Genomic DNA, 22482 nt, shown 5'->3' with positions numbered 1-22482 from the left:
GAATCACCCACCTGGTGTCCCAGGTCTAAATCAGTCCCTGATTAGAGGGGAATCACACACCTGGTGTCCCAGGTCTAACTCAGGCCCTGAGTACAGGGAATCACCCACCTGGTGTCCCAGGTCTAAATCAGTCCCTGATTAGAGGGGAATCACCCAGCTGGTATCCCAGGTCTAAATCAGGCCCTGATTAGAGGGGAATCACCCACCTGGTGTCCCAGGTCTAAATCAGTCCCTGATTAGAGGGGAATCACACACCTGGTGTCCCAGGTCTAAATCAGTCCCTGATTAGAGGGGAATCACCCACCTGGTGTCCCAGGTCTAACTCAGGCCCTGAGTACAGGGAATCACCCACCTGGTGTCCCAGGTCTAAATCAGTCCCTGATTAGAGAGGGAATCACCCACCTGGTGTCCCAGGTCTAAATCAGTCCCTGATTAGAGGGGAATCACCCACCTGGTGTCCCAGGTCTAAATCAGTCCCTGATTAGAGGGGAATCACCCACCTGGTGTCCCAGGTCTAAATCAGTCCCTGATTAGAGGGGAATCACCCACCTGGTGTCCCAGGTCTAAATCAGTCCCTGATTAGAGGGGAATCACACACCTGGTGTCCTAGATCTAAATCAGTCCCTGATAAGAGGGGAATCACCCACCTGGTGTCCCAGGTCTAAATCAGTCCCTGATTAGAGGGGGAATCACATACCTGGTGTTCCAGGTCTAAATCAGTCCCTGATTAGAGGGGGAATCACATACCTGGTGTCCCAGGTCTAAATCAATCCCTGATTAGAGGGGAATCACCCACCTGATGTCCCAGGTCTAAATCAGTCCCCGATTAGAGGGGAATCACCCACCTGGTGTCCCAGGCCTAAACCAGTCCCTGATTAGAGGGGAAGCACCCACCTGATGTCCCAGGTCTAAATCAGTCCCTGATTAGAGGGGAATCACCCACATGGTGTCCGAGGTCTAAATCGGTCCCTGATTAGAGGGGAATCACCCACCTGGTATCCCAGGTCTAAATTAGTCCCTGATTAGAGGGGAATCACCCACCTGCTGTCCCAGGTCTAACTCAGGCCCTGAGTACAGGGAATCACCCACCTGGTGTCCCAGGTCTAAATCAGTCCCTGATTAGAGGGGAATCACCCACCTGGTGTCCCAGGTCTAAATCAGTCCCTGATTAGAGGGGAATCACCCAGCTGGTATCCCAGGTCTAAACCAGTCCCTGATTAGAGGGGAATCACCCAGCTGGTATCCCAGGTCTAAATCAGGCCCTGATTAGAGGGGAATCACCCACCTGGTGTCCCATGTCTAAACCAGGCCCTGATTAGAGGGGAATCACCCACCTGGCGTCCCAGGTCTAAATCAGTCCCGGATTAGAGGGGAATCACCCACCTGGTGTCCCTGGTCTAAACCAGGCCCTGATTAGAGGTGAATCACCCACCTGGTGTCCCCGGTCTAAATCAGTCCCTGATTAGAGGGGAATCACACACCTGGTGTCTTTGATCTAAATCAGTCCCTGATTAGAGGGGAATCACCCACCTGGTGTCCCAGGTCTAAATCAGTCCCTGATGAGAGGGGGAATCACATACCTGGCGTCCCAGGTCTAAATCAGTCCCGGATTAGAGGGGAATCACCCACCTGGTGTCCAAGGTCTAAATCAGTCCCTGATTAGAGGGGAATCACCCACCTGGTGTCCCAGGTCTAAATCAGTCCCTGATTAGAGGGGAATCACCCACCTGGTGTCCCAGGTCTAAATCAGTCCCTGATTAGAGGGGAATCCCCCACCTGGTGTCCCAGGTCTAAATCAGTCCCTGATTAGAGGGGAATCACCCACCTGGTGTCCCAGGTCTAAATCAGTCCCTGATTAGAGGGGAATCACCCAGCTGGTATTCCAGGTCTAAACCAGTCCCTGATTAGAGGGGAATCACCCAGCTGGTATCCCAGGTCTAAATCAGTCCCTGATTAGAGGGGAATCACCCAGCTGGTATCCCAGGTCTAAACCAGTCCCTGATTAGAGGGGAATCACCCAGCTGGTATCCCAGGTCTAAATCAGTCCCTGATTAGAGGGGAATCACACACCTGGTGTCCCTGGTCTAAACCAGGCCCTGATTAGAGGGGAATCACCCACCTGGCGTCCCAGGTCTAAATCAGTCCCTGATTAGAGGGGAATCACCCACCTGGTGTCCCAGGTCTAAATCAGTCCCTGATGAGAGGGGGAATCACATACCTGGTGTCCCAGGTCTAAATCAGTCCCTGATTAGAGAGGGAATCACCCACTTGGTGTCCCAGGTCTAAATCAGTCCCTGATTAGAAGGGAATCACCCACCTGATGTCCCAGGTCTAAATCAGTCCCTGATTAGAGGGGAATCACCCACATGGTGTCCCAGGTCTAACTCAGTCCCTGATTAGAGGGGAATCACCCACCTGGTGTCCGAGGTCTAAATCGGTCCCTGATTAGAGGGGAATCACCCACCTGGTATCCCAGGTCTAAATTAGTCCCTGATTAGAGGGGAATCACCCACCTGCTGTCCCAGGTCTAACTCAGGCCCTGAGTACAGGGAATCACCCACCTGGTGTCCCAGGTCTAAATCAGTCCCTGATTAGAGGGGAATCACCCACCTGGTGTCCCAGGTCTAAATAAGTCCCTGATTAGAGGGGAATCACCCAGCTGGTATCCCAGGTCTAAACCAGTCCCTGATTAGAGGGGAATCACCCATCTGATATCCAAGGTCTAAATCAGGCCCTGATTAGAGGGGAATCACCCACCTGGCGTCCCAGGTCTAAATCAGTCCCTGATTAGAGAGGGAATCACCCACCTGGTGTCCCAGGTCTAAATCAGTCCCTGATTAGAGGGGAATCACCCACCTGGTGTCCCAGGTCTAAATCAGTCCCTGATTAGAGGGGAATCACCCACCTGGTGTCCCAGGTCTAACTCAGGCCCTGAGTACAGGGAATCACCCACCTGGTATCCCAGGTCTAAATCAGTCCCTGATTAGAAAGGGAATCACCCACCTGGTGTCCCAGGTCTAAATCAGTCCCTGATTAGAGGGGAATCACCCACCTGGTGTCCCAGGTCTAAATCAGTCCCTGATTAGAGGGGAATCACCCACCTGGTGTCCCAGGTCTAAATCAGTCCCTGATTAGAGGGGAATCACCCACCTGGTGTCCCAGGTCTAAATCAGTCCCTGATTAGAGGGGAATCACACACCTGGTGTCCTAGATCTAAATCAGTCCCTGATAAGAGGGGAATCACCCACCTGGTGTCCCAGGTCTAAATCAGTCCCTGATTAGAGGGGGAATCACATACCTGGTGTTCCAGGTCTAAATCAGTCCCTGATTAGAGGGGGAATCACATACCTGGTGTCCCAGGTCTAAATCAATCCCTGATTAGAGGGGAATCACCCACCTGATGTCCCAGGTCTAAATCAGTCCCCGATTAGAGGGGAATCACCCACCTGGTGTCCCAGGCCTAAACCAGTCCCTGATTAGAGGGGAATCACCCACCTGATGTCCCAGGTCTAAATCAGTCCCTGATTAGAGGGGAATCACTCACATGGTGTCCGAGGTCTAAATCGGTCCCTGATTAGAGGGGAATCACCCACCTGGTATCCCAGGTCTAAATTAGTCCCTGATTAGAGGGGAATCACCCACCTGCTGTCCCAGGTCTAACTCAGGCCCTGAGTACAGGGAATCACCCACCTGGTGTCCCAGGTCTAAATCAGTCCCTGATTAGAGGGGAATCACCCACCTGGTGTCCCAGGTCTAAATCAGTCCCTGATTAGAGGGGAATCACCCAGCTGGTATCCCAGGTCTAAACCAGTCCCTGATTAGAGGGGAATCACCCAGCTGGTATCCCAGGTCTAAATCAGGCCCTGATTAGAGGGGAATCACCCACCTGGTGTCCCATGTCTAAACCAGGCCCTGATTAGAGGGGAATCACCCACCTGGCGTCCCAGGTCTAAATCAGTCCCTGATTAGAGGGGAATCACACACCTGGTGTCCCTGGTCTAAACCAGGCCCTGATTAGAGGGGAATCACCCACCTGGCGTCCCAGGTCTAAATCAGTCCCTGATTAGAGGGGAATCACATACCTGGTGTCCCTGGTCTAAACCAGGCCCTGATTAGAGGTGAATCACCCACCTGGTGTCCCCGGTCTAAATCAGTCCCTGATTAGAGGGGAATCACCCACCTGGTGTCCCAGGTCTAACTCAGTCCCTGATTAGAGGGGAATCACACACCTGGTGTCTTTGATCTAAATCAGTCCCTGATTAGAGGGGAATCACCCACCTGGTGTCCCAGGTCTAAATCAGTCCCTGATGAGAGGGGGAATCACATACCTGGCGTCCCAGGTCTAAATCAGTCCCGGATTAGAGGGGAATCACCCACCTGGTGTCCAAGGTCTAAATCAGTCCCTGATTAGAGGGGAATCACATACCTGGTGTCCCTGGTCTAAACCAGGCCCTGATTAGAGGTGAATCACCCACCTGGTGTCCCCGGTCTAAATCAGTCCCTGATTAGAGGGGAATCACCCACCTGGTGTCCCAGGTCTAAATCAGTCCCTGATTAGAGGGGAATCACCCACCTGGTGTCTTTGATCTAAATCAGTCCCTGATTAGAGGGGAATCACCCACCTGGTGTCCCAGGTCTAAATCAGTCCCTGATTAGAGGGGAATCACCCACCTGGTGTCCCAGGTCTAAATCAGTCCCTGATGAGAGGGGGAATCACATACCTGGTGTCCCAGGTCTAAATCAGTCCCTGATTAGAGAGGGAATCACCCACTTGTTGTCCCAGGTCTAAATCAGTCCCTGATTAGAGGGGAATCACCCACCTGATGTCCCAGGTCTAAATCAGTCCCTGATTAGAGGGGAATCACCCACATGGTGTCCCAGGTCTAACTCAGTCCCTGATTAGAGGGGAATCACCCACCTGGTGTCCGAGGTCTAAATCGGTCCCTGATTAGAGGGGAATCACCCACCTGGTATCCCAGGTCTAAATTAGTCCCTGATTAGAGGGGAATCACCCACCTGCTGTCCCAGGTCTAACTCAGGCCCTGAGTACAGGGAATCACCCACCTGGTGTCCCAGGTCTAAATCAGTCCCTGATTAGAGGGGAATCACCCACCTGGTGTCCCAGGTCTAAATCAGTCCCTGATTAGAGGGGAATCACCCAGCTGGTATCCCAGGTCTAAACCAGTCCCTGATTAGAGGGGAATAACCCAGCTGGTATCCCAGGTCTAAATCAGGCCCTGATTAGAGGGGAATCACCCACCTGGTGTCCCATGTCTAAACCAGGCCCTGATTAGAGGGGAATCACCCACCTGATGTCCCAGGTCTAAATCAGTCCCTGATTAGAGGGGAATCACCCACATGGTGTCCCAGGTCTAACTCAGTCCCTGATTAGAGGGGAATCACCCACCTGGTGTCCGAGGTCTAAATCGGTCCCTGATTAGAGGGGAATCACCCACCTGGTATCCCAGGTCTAAATTAGTCCCTGATTAGGGGAATCACCCACCTGCTGTCCCAGGTCTAACTCAGGCCCTGAGTACAGGGAATCACCCACCTGGTGTCCCAGGTCTAAATCAGTCCCTGATTAGAGGGGAATCACCCACCTGGTGTCCCAGGTCTAAATCAGTCCCTGATTAGAGGGGAATCACCCAGCTGGTATCCCAGGTCTAAACCAGTCCCTGATTAGAGGGGAATAACCCAGCTGGTATCCCAGGTCTAAATCAGGCCCTGATTAGAGGGGAATCACCCACCTGGTGTCCCATGTCTAAACCAGGCCCTGATTAGAGGGGAATCACCCACCTGGCGTCCCAGGTCTAAATCAGTCCCTGATTAGAGGGGAATCACACACCTGGTGTCCCTGGTCTAAACCAGGCCCTGATTAGAGGGGAATCACCCACCTGGCGTCCCAGGTCTAAATCAGTCCCTGATTAGAGGGGAATCACACACCTGGTGTCCCTGGTCTAAACCAGGCCCTGATTAGAGGGGAATCACCCACCTGGCGTCCCAGGTCTAAATCAGTCCCTGATTAGAGGGGAATCACATACCTGGTGTCCCTGGTCTAAATCAGTCCCTGATTAGAGGGGAATCACCCACCTGGTGTCCCAGGTCTAAATCAGTCCCTGATTAGAGGGGAATCACACACCTGGTGTCCCTGGTCTAAACCAGGCCCTGATTAGAGGGGAATCACCCACCTGGCGTCCCAGGTCTAAATCAGTCCCTGATTAGAGGGGAATCACATACCTGGTGTCCCTGGTCTAAACCAGGCCCTGATTAGAGGTGAATCACCCACCTGGTGTCCCCGGTCTAAATCAGTCCCTGATTAGAGGGGAATCACACACCTGGTGTCTTTGATCTAAATCAGTCCCTGATTAGAGGGGAATCACCCACCTGGTGTCCCAGGTCTAAATCAGTCCCTGATGAGAGGGGGAATCACATACCTGGCGTCCCAGGTCTAAATCAGTCCCGGATTAGAGGGGAATCACCCACCTGGTGTCCCAGGTCTAAATCAGTCCCTGATTAGAGGGGAATCACCCAGCTGGTATCCCAGGTCTAAACCAGTCCCTGATTAGAGGGGAATCACCCAGCTGGTATCCCAGGTCTAAATCAGTCCCTGATTAGAAAGGGAATCACCCACCTGGTGTCCCAGGTCTAAATCAGTCCCTGATTAGAGGGGAATCACCCACCTGGTGTCCCAGGTCTAAATCAGTCCCTGATTAGAGGGGAATCACCCACCTGGTGTCCCAGGTCTAAATCAGTCCCTGATTAGAGGGGAATCACCCACCTGGTGTCCCAGGTCTAAATCAGTCCCTGATTAGAGGGGAATCACACACCTGGTGTCCTAGATCTAAATCAGTCCCTGATAAGAGGGGAATCACCCACCTGGTGTCCCAGGTCTAAATCAGTCCCTGATTAGAGGGGGAATCACATACCTGGTGTTCCAGGTCTAAATCAGTCCCTGATTAGAGGGGGAATCACATACCTGGTGTCCCAGGTCTAAATCAATCCCTGATTAGAGGGGAATCACCCACCTGATGTCCCAGGTCTAAATCAGTCCCCGATTAGAGGGGAATCACCCACCTGGTGTCCCAGGCCTAAACCAGTCCCTGATTAGAGGGGAATCACCCACCTGATGTCCCAGGTCTAAATCAGTCCCTGATTAGAGGGGAATCACTCACATGGTGTCCGAGGTCTAAATCGGTCCCTGATTAGAGGGGAATCACCCACCTGGTATCCCAGGTCTAAATTAGTCCCTGATTAGAGGGGAATCACCCACCTGCTGTCCCAGGTCTAACTCAGGCCCTGAGTACAGGGAATCACCCACCTGGTGTCCCAGGTCTAAATCAGTCCCTGATTAGAGGGGAATCACCCACCTGGTGTCCCAGGTCTAAATCAGTCCCTGATTAGAGGGGAATCACCCAGCTGGTATCCCAGGTCTAAACCAGTCCCTGATTAGAGGGGAATCACCCAGCTGGTATCCCAGGTCTAAATCAGGCCCTGATTAGAGGGGAATCACCCACCTGGTGTCCCATGTCTAAACCAGGCCCTGATTAGAGGGGAATCACCCACCTGGCGTCCCAGGTCTAAATCAGTCCCCGATTAGAGGGGAATCACACACCTGGTGTCCCTGGTCTAAACCAGGCCCTGATTAGAGGGGAATCACCCACCTGGCGTCCCAGGTCTAAATCAGTCCCTGATTAGAGGGGAATCACATACCTGGTGTCCCTGGTCTAAACCAGGCCCTGATTAGAGGTGAATCACCCACCTGGTGTCCCCGGTCTAAATCAGTCCCTGATTAGAGGGGAATCACACACCTGGTGTCTTTGATCTAAATCAGTCCCTGATTAGAGGGGAATCACCCACCTGGTGTCCCAGGTTTAAATCAGTCCCTGATGAGAGGGGGAATCACATACCTGGCGTCCCAGGTCTAAATCAGTCCCGGATTAGAGGGGAATCACCCACCTGGTGTCCCAGGTCTAAATCAGTCCCTGATTAGAGGGGAATCACCCAGCTGGTATCCCAGGTCTAAACCAGTCCCTGATTAGAGGGGAATCACCCAGCTGGTATCCCAGGTCTAAATCAGTCCCTGATTAGAAAGGGAATCACCCACCTGGTGTCCCAGGTCTAAATCAGTCCCTGATTAGAGGGGAATCACCCACCTGGTGTCCCAGGTCTAAATCAGTCCCTGATTAGAGGGGAATCACCCACCTGGTGTCCCAGGTCTAAATCAGTCCCTGATTAGAGGGGAATCACCCACCTGGTGTCCCAGGTCTAAATCAGTCCCTGATTAGAGGGGAATCACATACCTGGTGTCTTTGATCTAAATCAGTCCCTGATTAGAGGGGAATCACCCACCTGGTGTCCCAGGTCTAAATCAGTCCCTGATTAGAGGGGAATCACCCACCTGGTGTCCCAGGTCTAAATCAGTCCCTGATGAGAGGGGGAATCACATACCTGGTGTCCCAGGTCTAAATCAGTCCCTGATTAGAGAGGGAATCACCCACTTGGTGTCCCAGGTCTAAATCAGTCCCTGATTAGAGGGGAATCACCCACCTGATGTCCCAGGTCTAAATCAGTCCCTGATTAGAGGGGAATCACCCACATGGTGTCCCAGGTCTAACTCAGTCCCTGATTAGAGGGGAATCACCCACCTGGTGTCCGAGGTCTAAATCGGTCCCTGATTAGAGGGGAATCACCCACCTGGTATCCCAGGTCTAAATTAGTCCCTGATTAGAGGGGAATCACCCACCTGCTGTCCCAGGTCTAACTCAGGCCCTGAGTACAGGGAATCACCCACCTGGTGTCCCAGGTCTAAATCAGTCCCTGATTAGAGGGGAATCACCCACCTGGTGTCCCAGGTCTAAATCAGTCCCTGATTAGAGGGGAATCACCCACCTGGTGTCCCAGGTCTAACTCAGTCCCTGAATAGAGGGGAATCACCCACCTGGTTTCCCAGGTCTAAATCAGTCCCTGATTAGAGGGGAATCACCCACCTGCTGTCCCAGGTCTAACTCAGTCCCATATTAGAGGGGAATCACCCACCTGGTGTCCCAGGTCTAAATCAGTCCCTGATTAGAGGGGAATCACCCACCTGGTGTCCCTGGTCTAAATCAGGCCCTGATTAGAGGGGAATCACCCAGCTGGTATCCCAGGTCTAAATCAGGCCCTGATTAGAGGGGAATCACCCACCTGGTGTCCCATGTCTAAACCAGGCCCTGATTAGAGGGAAATCACCCACCTGGCGTCCCAGGTCTAAATCAGTCCCTGATTAGAGGGGAATCACACACCTGGTGTCCCTGGTCTAAACCAGGCCCTGATTAGAGGGGAATCACCCACCTGGCGTCCCAGGTCTAAATCAGTCCCTGATTAGAGGGGAATCACCCACCTGGTGTCCCAGGTCTAAATCAGTCCCTGATTAGAGGGGAATCACACACCTGGTGTCCTAGATCTAAATCAGTCCCTGATAAGAGGGGAATCACCCACCTGGTGTCCCATGTCTAAATCAGGCCCTGATTAGAGGGGAATCACCCACCTGGTGTCCCTGGTCTAAATCAGGCCCTGATTAGAGGGGAATCACCCAGCTGGTATCCCAGGTCTAAACCAGGCCCTGATTAGAGGGGAATCACCCACCTGGCGTCCCAGGTCTAAATCAGTCCCTGATTAGAAGGGAATCACACACCTGGTGTCCCTGGTCTAAACCAGGCCCTGATTAGAGGGGAATCACACACCTGGTGTCTTTGATCTAAATCAGTCCCTGATTAGAGGGGAATCACCCACCTGGTGTCCCAGGTCTAAATCAGTCCCAGATGAGAGGGGGAATCACATACATGGCGTCCCAGGTCTAAATCAGTCCCTGATTAGAGGGGAATCACACACCTGGTGTCCTAGATCTAAATCAGTCCCTGATAAGAGGGGAATCACCCACCTGGTGTCCCAGGTCTAAATCAGTCCCTGATTAGAGGGGTATCACATACCTGGTGTCCCAGGTCTAAATCAGTCCCTGATTAGAGGGGGAATCACATACCTGGTGTCCCAGGTCTAAATCAGTCCCTGATTAGAGGGGAATCACCCACCTGATGTCCCAGGTCTAAATCAGTCCCTGATTAGAGGGGAATCACACACCTGGTGTCCCTGGTCTAAACCAGGCCCTGATTAGAGGGGAATCACCCACCTGGCGTCCCAGGTCTAAATCAGTCCCTGATTAGAGGGGAATCACCCACCTGGTGTCCCAGGTCTAAATCAGTCCCTGATTAGAGGGGAATCACACACCTGGTGTCCTAGATCTAAATCAGTCCCTGATAAGAGGGGAATCACCCACCTGGTGTCCCATGTCTAAATCAGGCCCTGATTAGAGGGGAATCACCCACCTGGCGTCCCAGGTCTAAATCAGTCCCTGATTAGAGGGGAATCACACACCTGGTGTCCCTGGTCTAAACCAGGCCCTGATTAGAGGGGAATCACCCACCTGGCGTCCCAGGTCTAAATCAGTCCCTGATTAGAGGGGAATCACATACCTGGTGTCCCAGGTCTAAATCAGTCCCTGATTAGAGGGGAATCACCCACCTGGTGTCCCAGGTCTAAACCAGTCCCTGATTAGAGGGGACTCACCCACCTGGTGTCCCAGGTCTAAATCAGTCCCTGATTAGAGGGGAATCACCCACCTGGTGTCCCAGGTCTAACTCAGTCCCTGGTTAGAGGGGAATCACCCACCTGGTGTCCCAGGTCTAAATCAGTCCCTGATTAGAGGGGAATCACCCACCTGGTGTCCCTGGTCTAAATCAGGCCCTGATTAGAGGGGAATCACCCAGCTGGTATCCCAGGTCTAAACCAGGCCCTGATTAGAGGGGAATCACCCACCTGGCGTCCCAGGTCTAAATCAGTCCCTGATTAGAAGGGAATCACACACCTGGTGTCCCTGGTCTAAACCAGGCCCTGATTAGAGGGGAATCACACACCTGGTGTCTTTGATCTAAATCAGTCCCTGATTAGAGGGGAATCACCCACCTGGTGTCCCAGGTCTAAATCAGTCCCTGATTAGAGGGGAATCACACACCTGGTGTCCTAGATCTAAATCAGTCCCTGATAAGAGGGGAATCACCCACCTGGTGTCCCAGGTCTAAATCAGTCCCTGATTAGAGGGGTATCACATACCTGGTGTCCCAGGTCTAAATCAGTCCCTGATTAGAGGGGAATCACATACCTGGTGTCCCAGGTCTAAATCAGTCTCTGATTAGAGGGGAATCACCCACCTGATGTCCCAGGTCTAAATCAGTCCCTGATTAGAGGGGAATCACCCACCTGGTGTCCCAGGCCTAAACCAGTCCCTGATTAGAGGGGAATCACCCACCTGATGTCCCAGGTCTAAATCAGTCCCTGATTAGAGGGGAATCACCCACCTGGTGTCCCAGGTCTAACTCAGTCCCTGATTAGAGGGGAATCACCCACCTGGTGTCCCAGGTCTAAATCGGTCCCTGATTAGAGGGGAATCACCCACCTGGTATCCCAGGTCTAAATCAGTCCCTGATTAGAGGGGAATCACCCACCTGGTGTCCCAGGTCTAAATCAGGCCCTGATTAGAGGGGAATCACCCACCTGGTATCCCAGGTCTAAATCAGTCCCTGATTAGAGGGGAATCACCCACCTGGTGTCCCAGGTCTAAATCGGTCCCTGATTAGAGGGGAATCAACCACCTGGTGTCCCAGGTCTAAATCAGTCCCTGATTAGAGGGGAATCACCCACCTGGTGTCCCAGGTCTAAATCAGTCCCTGATTAGAGGGGAATCACCCACCTGGTGTCCCAGGTCTAAATCAGTCCCTGATTAGAGGGGAATCAACCACCTGGTGTCCCAGGTCTAAATCAGTCCCTGATTAGAGGGGAATCACCCACCTGGTGTCCCTGGTCTAAATCAGGCCCTGATTAGAGGGGAATCACCCAGCTGGTATCCCAGGTCTAAATCAGTCCCCGATTAGAGGGAATCAACCACCTGGTGTCCCAGGTCTAAATCAGTCCCTGATTAGAGGGGAATCACCCACCTGGTGTCCCAGGTCTAACTCAGTCCCTGGTTAGGGGGAATCACCCACCTGGTGTCCCAGGTCTAAATCAGTCCCCGATTAGAGGGGAATCACCCACCTGGTGTCCCTGGTCTAAATCAGTCCCTGGTTGAGGGGAATCACCCACCTGGTGTCCCAGGTCTAAATCAGTCCCTGATTAGAGGGGAATCACCCACCTGGTGTCCCAGGTCTCAGTCCCTGATTAGAGGGGAATCAACCACCTGGTGTCCCAGGTCTAAATCAGTCCCTGATTGGGGAATCACCCACCTGGTGTCCCTGGTCTAAATCAGGCCCTGATTAGAGGGGAATCACCCAGCTGGTATCCCAGGTCTAAATCAGGCCCTGATTAGAGGGGAATCACCCACCTGGTGTCCCAGGTCTAAATCAGTCCCTGATTAGAGGGGAATCACCCACCTGGTGTCCCAGGTCTAAATCAGTCCCTGATTAGAGGGGGAATCAACCACCTGGTGTCCCAGGTCTAAATCAGTCCCTGATCATGGGGGAATCACCCACCTGGTGTCCCAGGTCTAAATCAGTCCCTGATTAGAGGGGAATCACCCACCTGGTGTCCCAGGTCTAAATCAGGCCCTGATTAGAGGGGAATCACCCAGCTGGTATCCCAGGTCTAAATCAGGCCCTGATTAGAGGGGAATCACCCACCTGGTGTCCCAGGTCTAAACCAGACCTTGATTAGAGGGGAACAATGAAAATAAGGAGTGGAACTGGCTTCCAGGTCCAGAGTTGAATTGGGAAAATAAGTATCTCTCTCCTTTGCGTAATCACTGTCTCGGATGAACCTTTGACAGAGTTAAACAACAGAGAGTTGTTGTATTATGAGTCTCTCATGAAAGACGAAAACATCTATATGTGCCAAACGTAAGATTTGGTTCTAGTTTTTAGAGATTAGGATTATGGACACTCAAATTTTCTATTTCTATACTGAACAAAAATACAAATGCAACATGCAATTTCTAAGGTTTTATTGAGTTACAGTTCAGCATAAGGAAATCAGTCAATTGAAATAAATAAATTGGGCCCTAATCTATGGATTTCACATGACTTGGAGTACAGATATGCATTTGTTGGTCACAGATGCCTTAATAAAACAATAGGAGTGTGGATCAGAAAACCAGTCAGTATCTGGTGTGACCACCATTAGCCTCATGCACCTGTTGACACATCTCCTTCACATAGAGTTGATCAGGCTGTTGGTTGTGGCCTGTGGAATGTCCCAATCATCTTTACTGGCTGTGTGAAGTTGCTGGATATTGGTGGGAACTGGAACATGCTGTTGTACACGTCAATCCAGAGCATCCCAAACATGCTCAATGGGTGACATGTCTGAGTATGCAGGCCATGGAAAAACTGGGACATTTTCAGCTTCCAGGAATTGTGTACAGATCCTTGCGACATGGTGTCGTGCATTATCATACTGAAACATGAGGTGATGGCAGAGGATGAATGGCACGACAATGGGCCTCAGGATTAAGCAAACCCACAGTTTCATCAGCTGTCTGAGTGGCTGGTCTGAGACGATCCCTCAGGTGAAGAAGCCGGATGTGGAGGTCCTGGGCTGGCCTGGTTAGACGTGGTCTGCGGTTGTCAGGCTGGTTGGACGTACTGCCAAATTCTCTATAACAATGTTGGAAGTGGCTTAAATTCCTGGCAACAGCTCTACAGTCAGCATATCAATTGCACGCTCCCTCAAAACTTGAGACATCTGTGGCATTGTGTTGTGTGACAAAACGGAACATTTTAAAGTGGCCATTTATTGACCCCAGTACAAGGTGCACCTGTGTAATAATCACACTGTTTATTCAGCTTATTGATATGCCACACTGCTAACTAGACACATTTCTTTAATTTCAGCTCATGAAACACTGGGACCAACACTTTACATGTTGCGTTTCTATTTTTTTCTGTACAGCACTTTGAGATATCAGCTGATACATACATACAATACATTCAGCATTTCACGGTAAGGTCTCTCAGCACACCTGTTGTATTCAGCATTTCACAGTAAGGTCTACCTGTTGTATTCAGCATTTCACAGTAAGGTCTACCTGTTGTATTCAGCATTTCACGGTAAGGTCTACCTGTTGTATTCAGCATTTCACAGTAAGGTCTACTACACCTGTTGTATTCAGCATTTCACAGTAAGGTCTACCTGTTGTATTTAGCATTTCACGGTAAGGTCTACCTGTTGTATTCAGCATTTCACGGTAAGAGATATCAGCTGATGTACGAAGGGCTATATAAATAAATTTGATTTGATTTGATTTGATTATTTTGGTTCCGTGCATTTACATGTACAGGGACATAAAATAAGAAACATTTTAAAGCAACTCAAATGACTTTGTCTGAAGTTATTCCCCATTGTTGATTGTGATGATTGATCCCTAACAGCAACATTAGTCATGGGCTATTTAAGGATTCAGATTAGAACTGTTTATGGTCATTGGGAAATACTGTATGTGTGTCTCTGTCACGCCCTGACCTTAGACATCCTTATTTACTCTCTGTGTTCGGTTAGGTCAGGGTGTGACTCGGGTGGGAAAGTCTATGTTTTCTATTTCTTTGTTGTTTTGCCGAGTGTGGTTCCTAATCAGAGGCAGCTGTCTATCGTTGTCTCTGATTGGGGATCATATATAAAACAAAGAAATAGAGAACATAGAACATTTCGGTCTGGTTTCCTGTTTTAGTGGTTTCTGCCTGACGGAACTGGGCGCTTTCGTTTTCACGTTTGTTATTTTGTTTTTTTGAATATTAAAATCATGAACACTTTCCACGCTGCGCCTTGGTCCACTATTCATTTGACAAACGAGAGCCGTTACAGAGTGTGTGTGTGTGTGTGTGTGTGTGTGTGTGTGTGTGTGTGTGTGTGTGTGTGTCACAGAAGTTTGGTTTCATAATATGATATATTCATAGTGTATACATATGATATCATTATAGAACATATTCATATTCTACTACTACACACACACACACACACACACACACACACACACACACACACACACACACACACACACACACACACACACACACACACACACACACACACACACTTAAACAAATACATATGCCAGTCTGGGAGATGGTTAATAGGGAGAAACAAACAGATGTTATGATATAATATGTTGTTATTGTTGGCAGCAATGTATTCCGTGAATGTCCTAAAATTATCCATTGGGGAATTGCAGCCACGTTACTTGATGATGTGGTAATGTTTTTCCAGGGTTTTTGACAGTTGTTCACAATTGTTTCACAAGATACAAACATCTACTCTGTTCTTGCCATGAACAACACTCAAAATATGTATAAAAGGGGATTTTTTTATTTATTAAATCATGCAAATGGAGTTACCTAGACCCATATATAACAGATGTTATCGCACTATAAGTAAAGCACAATGCTGTTTTTTGGATTCTGGCGCAGGAACGTTGCAATCAGACAACAGTCTTTCTTGGTCTGTTGTCTACATTTACATTTAAGTCATTTAGCAGACGCTCTTATCCAGAGCGACTTACAAATTGGTGCATTCACCTTATGACATCCAGTGGAACAGCCACTTTACAATAGTGCATCTAAATCTTTTAAGGGGGGAGAAGGATTACTTTATCCTATCCTAGGTATTCCTTAAAGAGGTGGGGTTTCAGGTGTCTCCGGAAGGTGGTGATTGACTCCGCTGTCCTGGCGTCGTGAGGGAGTTTGTTCCATTGTTTATTTCATGTTTTTCTCGTACCATGTGATAGCAGACACTCTACACTGTATTGTTCATTGTTGTCGAAGTGTAAACCAAAGGAAGCACAAAATAAGTGTATTATTTGCTTGATAAACACACAGTCCCATCGAAGAACACTCGTTTTTATGTGGGCCAATGGCTATAAACAACAATATTATTGTCAATTGCGTCTTTAAACTATGTAAACACATTCCTACTGAGGTGGAATATTTTTTTTTTTTGTCCCCAGAGGTCTTTGTTGACAATGTAAAAAAAAAAAAAAGAAAGTCAGTTAAAGAACACATTGTTATTTACAATGACGGTCTGGTCTATAACAAACCGTTTATTAGCTACACAGCAATTTGACTCCTAAGTATGACGAGAGTATGAATTTATTCTTGTCTCAACTTAAAATAAAATCATGTAAGTAATCTGTTGACCAATTTCATTCAAGAGTAAGAGAAGATATAGTCAAAACAGAGACAGAGACAGGTGACAAACGGGGACACCGAAAAGCACCTCTCAGAAAATCCAATATATTCTGAGTGACCGCAGATAGAGGGTGAGGAGACCGTCACATGGAACTCAGCCACTGATAGGACGGGTGTTTCAGGGATACAGATTCTGATTGGACGTTGCGGTTAAACAACACGCCCTTCCTCCTCGCTGTGTACACAAATGCGACCGAGAAGAACGAAAGTGCCAGAGAGGGGACACAGCTTTCAATGACAGATGTTGAACAGTTTTCACCTGGATAAAGTGATTGTTTTTTGGACAAATACGTTACTATCGAACAACAGTCTTACAAAAAGAATAAACGTGTGAGGAAGGGAATGGTGAAGATGTCTTCGAGAACAGAAAGACAATCAACTTGTTGACAGTCAAGTCAAGTGTTGAACTATATGAAAACAGACAGATCGCTCAGGGAACGACAAGGGGACAACAACTACCAATAGCTGAAATTTTACACACATTGTGAACATTCAAAGACTGTGGTATTATTACCAGCACTTTAGATAACTAGTTGTGAACTTCTGCAGAGCTTTCTGTCTTTTCAATCGACTGTCTCTCAGATAGTGGCTCGCTATGTTTCCTCTAGATTCTACGTGGAACATTTCCTTTGCCGGTTGTGGTTTCTTGGGGATCTATCATATTGGTGTAGCGAGTTGTCTACTGGAACAGTGTCCTTTTCTAGTCCACAACGCTCGCCACATATACGGGGCATCGGCAGGGGCGCTCACCGCATCTGCGCTGGTCACCGGAGCGTGTTTAGGTAGGCAGCGCTGAACTTTACTCTAATTATTACATCATAATTTGGCTGTGTGTGTGTGTCAGTTTCGTGCTTTTTCTTTGCTGTCCGCCCTGTCTTTGCATGTTGATTGTCTGCTGTGAAAATGATACACATTCATGTTTTTCCAGTTGCCAACAATAGAAACGCCCATTTTGACGTAACGACATAACGTTACCATACACACGACAGGTCTAATGATCCGTGACATACTGTATAATAACAATATTCTGTCATCTTCCTGAATTCCTCATCAGGTGAGGCAGGCGCCAACATCATTGATGTGGCTAAGGATGCCCGGAAGCGTTTCCTGGGTCCTATGCATCCGTCTTTCAACCTGGTCAAGATCATGCGTAACATGCTGTATAAAACCCTGCCACCCGATTCCCACCACAGAGCCACAGGGAGGCTGGGCATATCACTGACCAGGGTGACCGACGGAGAGAATGTCTTGGTGTCCCACTTCAACAGCAAGGAGGAGCTGGTGCAGGTGAGGGTCCAAAAAACATGTTCTGATCGGAATAAATGACCATTGAGACACATAGGACTGGTTTCCCAGACACAGATTAAGCCTGATCCTGGACAAAAAAAAAAAACATTCTCCATGGAGATTCTATTCTATTGAAATAATCTCAGGTTAGAGGCCTGTAATTTTCATCATAGATACACTTCAACTATGACAGACAAAAACATTCTCCATGGAGATTCTATTCTAGTGAAATAATCTCAGGTTAACCCAGAACAAACATTTTGCGTAATTTGTCAGATGGTTGATTAAGTTCTGGGTCCAGAAGAGATTGGAACCGGAACAAGGGAGCTCTACCCTCTCTCTCTTTGCAAGTCTAAATGTCCCCTCCCCTTTCCAAAAATCTAAAGAAGCAGTTGCAAAATCGTGATTTTTTTTCCAAAGCACCTGAACTAATGCTGCTTGCTTGTTATCTGGCACATCCCGTTGTATCATGACTAGGGCTGTTGTGGTGACCGTATTACCGCCACACCGGCGGTCACGAATCATGAACGCAGTCAAATTCCACGTTCACCTGTTTAGTCCCTTTAATTAGGCTTCTTCAAGCTCTGCTGCTGCTGGTCATTAGTATCCTGCCAAACTGGCTGACTGCCTGGTACTACGCACTCTGTTGTCCCTCTAATCACTCTGACATCACTGCAAATGTAGTTGAAAATCTAATCAAACTCTTCATGAGAACCCATGAGCTCATGTTGCACAACATTTCTATAGGCTATGCAATAGCACGAGAAAACAGAGTGATGGCCTCTAATAAAAAGAGGAGGATCCCAACAGATACGTGTTCTATATTTATTTCTCAACATTACTAATATGAAGCACATTGCTTCTCTTTACAACAGGAATATAGCCTACCTGGCTGGCATGAAAATGAACAATGGGAAAGCGTCCTCCATTCTCTATGTACAGTGGGGCAAAAAAGTATTTAGTCAGCCACCAATTGTGCAAGTTTTCCCACTTAAAAAGATGAGAGAGGCCTGTAATTTTCATCATAGGTACACTTCAACTATGACAGGCAAAATTAGAAAAAAAATCCAGAAAATCACATTGTAGGATTTTTAATGAATTTATTTGCAAATTATGGTGGAAAATAAATATTTGGTCAATAACAATCTCAGAACAACAGCAAAGGACCTTGTGAAGATGCTGGAGGCCATAGGTACAAAAGTATCTATGTCCACAGTAAAACGAGTCCTATATCTACATAACCTGAAAGGCCGCTCAGCAAGGAAGAAGACACTGCTCCAAAACCGCCATAAAAAAAGCCAGACTACGGTTTGCATATGGGGACAAAGATCGCACTTTTTGGAGAAATGTCCTTTGGTCTGATGAAACAGAAATAGAGCTGTTTGGCCATATTGACCATCGTTATGTTTGGAGGAAAAAGGGTGAGGCTTCCAAGCCGAAGAACACCATCCCAACCGTGAAGCACGGGGGTGGCAGCATCATGTTGTGGGGTGCTTTGCTGCAGGAGGGACTGGTGCACTTCACAAAACAAAATGATGTGGATATATTGAAGCAACATCTCAAGACATCAGTCAGGAATGCTACCAAATACTAATTGAGTGTATGTAAACTTCTGACCCACTGGGCATGAGATGAAAGAAATAAAAGCTGAAAAAATAATTCTCTCTACTATTATTCTGACATTTCACATGATTAAAATAAAGAAAGGGAATCCTAACTGACCTAAGACAGGACATTTTACTGGGATTACATGTCAGGAATTGTGAAAAAAACGAGTTTAAATATATTTTGCTTAAACTGTATATTATTTAGTATATGTAAAGACAAGATTAAATCAAGAATAGTCTGATGGGTGACAATATTAGCCAATCACTTGTGAAGGATGCCCAGCGTAAGGCAAGAAGCAATGCCTTTTCTTCGTGACTTTTTCAAATCATAGTCCCACATCTCATTTAGAGCCAACATGCTTTAAAGCCTAACCTCCAGGCCACAACGCAGCTCTCCATGCCACAACGCAGCTCTCCATGCCACAACGCAGCTCTCCAGGCCACAACGCAGCTCTCCATGCCACAGCGCAGCTCTCCAGGCCACAACGCAGCTCTCCAGGCTACAACACAGCTCTCCAGGCCACAGCGCAGCTCTCCAGGCCACAAAGCAGCTCTCCAGGCCACAACGCAGCTCTCCAGGCCACAGCGCAGCTCTCCAGGCCACAACACAGCTCTCCAGGCCACAAAAGGCATGTTTTTTTTTAGGGGGCATTATGGCCACAAAGGGGATGCCACCGTGATATTCGAGGCATTATCAAGGGTTTGTCTCATTGTGAATGAGAGACTGATGTAGTGTGTACAGCCGGCGCAAAAAAACAAACAAAGCAGAGCTCAAGCCTTTCAAGATACTTTTTTTCTAATTATCATCAGAGTCTCATCGTGCAGCCTTACAATGTATTAAACATCAAAACATATAGGTTTGTAGAACAACTAAAGTTACATAAATAACTCTAAATGAAGCAAATAGCAATACCTATTTCTTTCGTAACCGCTTCAACACAGAATAGCCGAAGCTGCAACAATCCCTCAAATCGTTTGGAGAAAATATTACGATTTTATTCAGCTTTGTTCAATTTTATTCTTCATAATATAAAATAATATTAAAAATAATGCCATGGAATTCTAAGCTAATCTTGTCTGCTAAATGAACTGGTGTAGCCCACAGCCATATGGCATAGCCAGATCAGGACCTAACATAAGGACAACTAAATGAACTAGTGTAGCCCACAGCCAGATCAGGGCCTAACATAAGGACAACTAAATGAACTAGTGTAGCCCACAGCCAGATCAGGACCTAACATAAGGACAACTAAATGAACTAGTGTAGCCTACAGCCATTTGGCACAGCCAGATCAGGACCTAACAGACAGACAACTCAGAGTATGTTATTCTGTTCTGTTAGACGTCATTTTCTATTATCATGCTTCTTTAGACCGGTCTAAAATAAATAATGGGTTTATTGTGAAGGTGTAGGCTATATTACATGGATTTATTGTGAAGGTGTAGGCTATATTACATGGATTTATTAGACTTTTTAAAGTGGCTTTTAGTCTATGTCTGTCTGTGGAGTCCAGGAGATGCTAAATGTGTTTATGTTAATTAACGGTCAACTACCGTGAAACTGACCAGTTATTTGCTTCACTATCACCGCCACTAGTCAGGACAGTTCTATGGTAACTTCTTTGTCAGTCTGTCTGAGACTTTACTATTGGAAGGGATTTTTTTAGTCCAGACTAGCTTTAACTTCTGTTTGGGGAAAGCGGCCAATAGAGAGCTCGTTTTGAGACTGACAAGAAACATCTCATATTCATAATGCTAAGTGCAGGTGAGAGTTTTAAAACATTCACTTGCTGTATAAAATTATCTTGTGAATTGAAGCTGATTTGCTTGAAATACTGAGAAATGTAGGTATAGGCTCACTGTTATTGAGACGGTCACAGAGCATTAAACATCTTATAAACCCACATATCGATACCAACACTCCCATTGACCTAATGCACGTGAGTGTCCCAAGTACTCACCTCGAGCCAAAGTATCTTCTGAACTGAAACCATTAAATACTGAGACGTTCCATTACGATGTCACCGATCGAGACATTGACACACAAGACCATGAAATTGTGCCACAAGTACACACACACACACACACACACACACACACACACACACACACACACACACACACACACACACACACACACACACACACACACACACACGTTCTCATTTGTGTTGTGATGTTGTTTAACAATAATAATGCCGTGTGTGTGTGTGTGTGTGTGTGTGTGTGTGTGTGTGTGTGTGTGTGTGTGTGTGTGTGTATGTGTGTGTGCGTGTGTGTGCGTGTGTGCATGCCTGCTGTGTGTGTGTGTGTGTGTGTGTGTGTGTGTGTGTGTGTGTGTGTGTGTGTGTGTGTGTGTGTGTGTGTGTGTGTGTGTGTGTGTGTGTGTGTGTGTGTGTGTGTGCATGTGCGTGTGTGTGTGTGTGTGTATGTGTGTGTGCGTGTGTGTGTGTGTGTGTGCATGCCTGCGTGTGTGTGTGTGTGTGTGTGTGTGTGTGTGTGTGTGTGTGTGTGTGCGTGTGTGTGTGCATGCCTGCGTGTGTGTGTGTGTGTGTGTGTGTCCTAGACTCATAAGAATGTGTTGTGTTCTGATCCAGGCCTGTGTCTGCAGTGCCTACATCCCTGTGTACTGTGGACTGATCCCTCCGACACTGCAGGGTGTAGTGAGTACAACTCCCTTCTTATTGGTTGTCACTATCTGGCCAATGTGCAAGCCCGAAGTTTTACAATTTCTCTTCTTAGAATCTGATGTTTAAACCCTAACCACACTGGGAACCTTATGCCTACATTTTAACCTTTAAATTTAAGACCAGAAAAGTGTATTTTATTTTTTGATGTTTACGATATAGCCCATTCTGGTTTTCCATCTTGGCCATATGGTGGGAACTCTTGTTATCATTTAAGTGGATTCTACACAACACAAACATACAGAGCACCATTTCAAAACAGACAAACCGTGTGTATGGTGCAAAACATACACGGCTGTTGTCAGTAGTGACCGTTTTAGAACAGATGTGATCGTTTTCAAAATGAATTGTTGGCTCTCCCCTCTCCTTGACTCTTATTGGTCAAGCTCTCCCTTTTCCTCACTGTGATTGGTCAAGCTCAAAGTTCGTCCAGCCTATTGACCTTTAATCGCGTTCCCTGACTATGGTTTCCTTGTATTGTTGTTGTCCTTCTTTCTTGGCTCAGGGAGAGCCAGTTCTCTACCCTCCTGCTCTCGTTGAACCCTCCCTGTCTGTCTCTTCTCTTCCTCTATCCTCTCCTGTCTGTCTCTTCTCCTCCTCTATCCTCTCCTGTCTGTCTCTTCTCCTCCTCTATCCTCTCCT

The 22482-nt window shown here is 47.9% G+C and overlaps 1 protein-coding gene and 2 long non-coding RNA genes across 33 annotated transcripts in view; 2 read left to right on the top strand and 1 right to left on the bottom strand.

Annotated features, from left to right (window-relative positions):
• The first annotated feature begins 428 nt into the window (after nucleotides 1–428).
• Nucleotides 429–12653, top strand: LOC127908429 (uncharacterized). 15 transcript variants are annotated; one of them, XR_008067320.1, is made up of 10 exons: nucleotides 445–561; nucleotides 1642–1739; nucleotides 2820–2917; nucleotides 3016–3162; nucleotides 6644–6790; nucleotides 8117–8263; nucleotides 8804–8901; nucleotides 11403–11451; nucleotides 11697–11794; nucleotides 12422–12498. It is a non-coding gene; the product is annotated as an uncharacterized LOC127908429 (long non-coding RNA). The 15 variants fall into 15 exon arrangements; XR_008067310.1 differs by lacking the exon at nucleotides 12422–12498 and adding an exon at nucleotides 7331–7379 and having other exon boundaries at nucleotides 11697–11841; XR_008067319.1 differs by lacking the exon at nucleotides 12422–12498 and having other exon boundaries at nucleotides 8166–8263; nucleotides 11697–11841.
• LOC127908430 (uncharacterized) lies at nucleotides 5327–11820 on the bottom strand. 2 transcript variants are annotated; one of them, XR_008067324.1, is made up of 5 exons: nucleotides 11685–11820; nucleotides 8792–8938; nucleotides 8499–8547; nucleotides 8105–8251; nucleotides 5327–5407 (listed from the first exon to the last, which is right to left on the bottom strand). It is a non-coding gene; the product is annotated as an uncharacterized LOC127908430 (long non-coding RNA). The 2 variants fall into 2 exon arrangements; XR_008067325.1 differs by lacking the exon at nucleotides 8792–8938 and having other exon boundaries at nucleotides 11685–11814.
• Nucleotides 12654–16455: 3802 nt separating the features above from the next.
• Nucleotides 16456–22482, top strand: part of pnpla2 (patatin-like phospholipase domain containing 2) — a 34718-nt gene continuing 28691 nt past the window's right edge. For all 16 annotated transcript variants that reach the window (XR_008067217.1, XR_008067216.1, XR_008067214.1 and 13 more), the window contains exons 1-3: nucleotides 16456–17041; nucleotides 17314–17546; nucleotides 21751–21816. Coding sequence is in view for 1 of the 16 variants with exons in the window: in XM_052466804.1 (XP_052322764.1) it covers nucleotides 16855–17041; nucleotides 17314–17546; nucleotides 21751–21816 (486 nt within the window). In the remaining 15 variants the exon portion in view is untranslated. The remainder of the gene's footprint in view (nucleotides 17042–17313; nucleotides 17547–21750; nucleotides 21817–22482) is intronic.

The sequence above is a fragment of the Oncorhynchus keta genome, chromosome 17 (assembly GCF_023373465.1).
Source record: "Oncorhynchus keta strain PuntledgeMale-10-30-2019 chromosome 17, Oket_V2, whole genome shotgun sequence".
Taxonomy (NCBI): Eukaryota; Metazoa; Chordata; class Actinopteri; order Salmoniformes; family Salmonidae; genus Oncorhynchus; species Oncorhynchus keta.
The sequence above is the reverse complement of the archived record's forward strand: the minus strand, read 5'-3'. Positions and strand labels throughout refer to the sequence as shown.